Genomic DNA, 1,061 nt, shown 5'->3' on the forward strand with positions numbered 1-1,061 from the left:
AAAAAAAAAAAAAAAAAGAATGATTTCTACTTATGTTACAGGGTGCCCCTGAAAGACTCCTGCTAGTATGGGCCTTCTACAGAGCCAGTCCAGGCTAGGATGGCTGGATCACTAACAGCAGCTGAAACTCTGGCCCTTCAGGATACACAGGGTCAAGAGAAGATTATGATGATGGAGCCAAAGGAAGAGGAACAGTCTTGGGAGTGTGAGACCAGGCTACATGGGAACCGCTCTCCCAGTCAGGAGATCTTCCGCCAACGCTTCAGGCAGCTCTGCTACCAGGAGACTCCTGGTCCCCGGGAGGCCCTGAGCCGACTAAGGGTGCTCTGCTGTGAATGGCTAAGGCCCGAGAGGCACACCAAGGAGCAGATCCTGGAGTTGCTCGTGCTGGAACAATTCCTGACCATCCTACCGGAGAAGCTCCAGTCCTGGGTGCGGGGACATCACCCTGAGAGTGGAGAGGAAGCTGTGACTGTGCTGGAGGACTTAGAGAAAGGACTTGATGAACCAGGACTGCAGGTGGGAAGGGGAACATACGATCTGTTGTGGGAGCCAGATCAATGACCTTCAGGCTGGACAGAGGGGCAGCAGTAGGGGGAGTTGCCAAGTTCAAAACTCTTTTGGGCCAGGCAGAGCAGTGAGTGTGTGTTTCTGTGTGTTTTTTCTGCCCTCAAGTCCTGAATAAGACTCTAGCTCCTCTTCCTGCCCCTGTGCTGACTCTGAGGAGGCTCTCCAAAGTCTCCTTGGAAGCTTTGGCTCCACAGAAACCGAGTGGTGCCTGATCATCTCCAGGTCCCAGGCCCGGCACACGGACCTGCACAGGAAGAGCCGTGGGAGGAGAAGGAGCCTGTGGGAGCAGCCCAGGAGAAACCAAGCATCCAGCTCCAGCCTAAGGAGACCCAGCCTTTCCCAGAGCGTGGTGAGGAGCAGGATTCTGTGGGGAGGGAGAGGAGGAGGAGAGGGTATAAAGGGCGCAGAGTAGGTGGTCAAAAGTTGGCTATCCTGGGCTTCCCTGGTGGCGCAGTGGTTGAGAGTCCGCCTGCCGATGCAGGGGACACGGG

General features: G+C 55.7%; 1 protein-coding gene across 1 annotated transcript in view; it reads left to right on the top strand.

Moving 5' to 3' along the window:
- ZNF232 (zinc finger protein 232) overlaps positions 1–1,061 on the top strand; it is a 16,754-nt gene that overhangs the window by 13,251 nt on the left and 2,442 nt on the right. Inside the window, exons 4-5 of the mRNA XM_024735467.1 lie at positions 42–519; positions 793–919. Of these exons, the coding sequence (XP_024591235.1) occupies positions 100–519; positions 793–919 (547 nt within the window). The 5' untranslated portion in view covers positions 42–99. The remainder of the gene's footprint in view (positions 1–41; positions 520–792; positions 920–1,061) is intronic.

This window comes from Neophocaena asiaeorientalis, unplaced genomic scaffold (assembly GCF_003031525.2).
Source record: "Neophocaena asiaeorientalis asiaeorientalis breed wild unplaced genomic scaffold, Neophocaena_asiaeorientalis_V1.1 scaffold129, whole genome shotgun sequence".
Classification (NCBI taxonomy): Eukaryota; Metazoa; Chordata; class Mammalia; order Artiodactyla; family Phocoenidae; genus Neophocaena; species Neophocaena asiaeorientalis.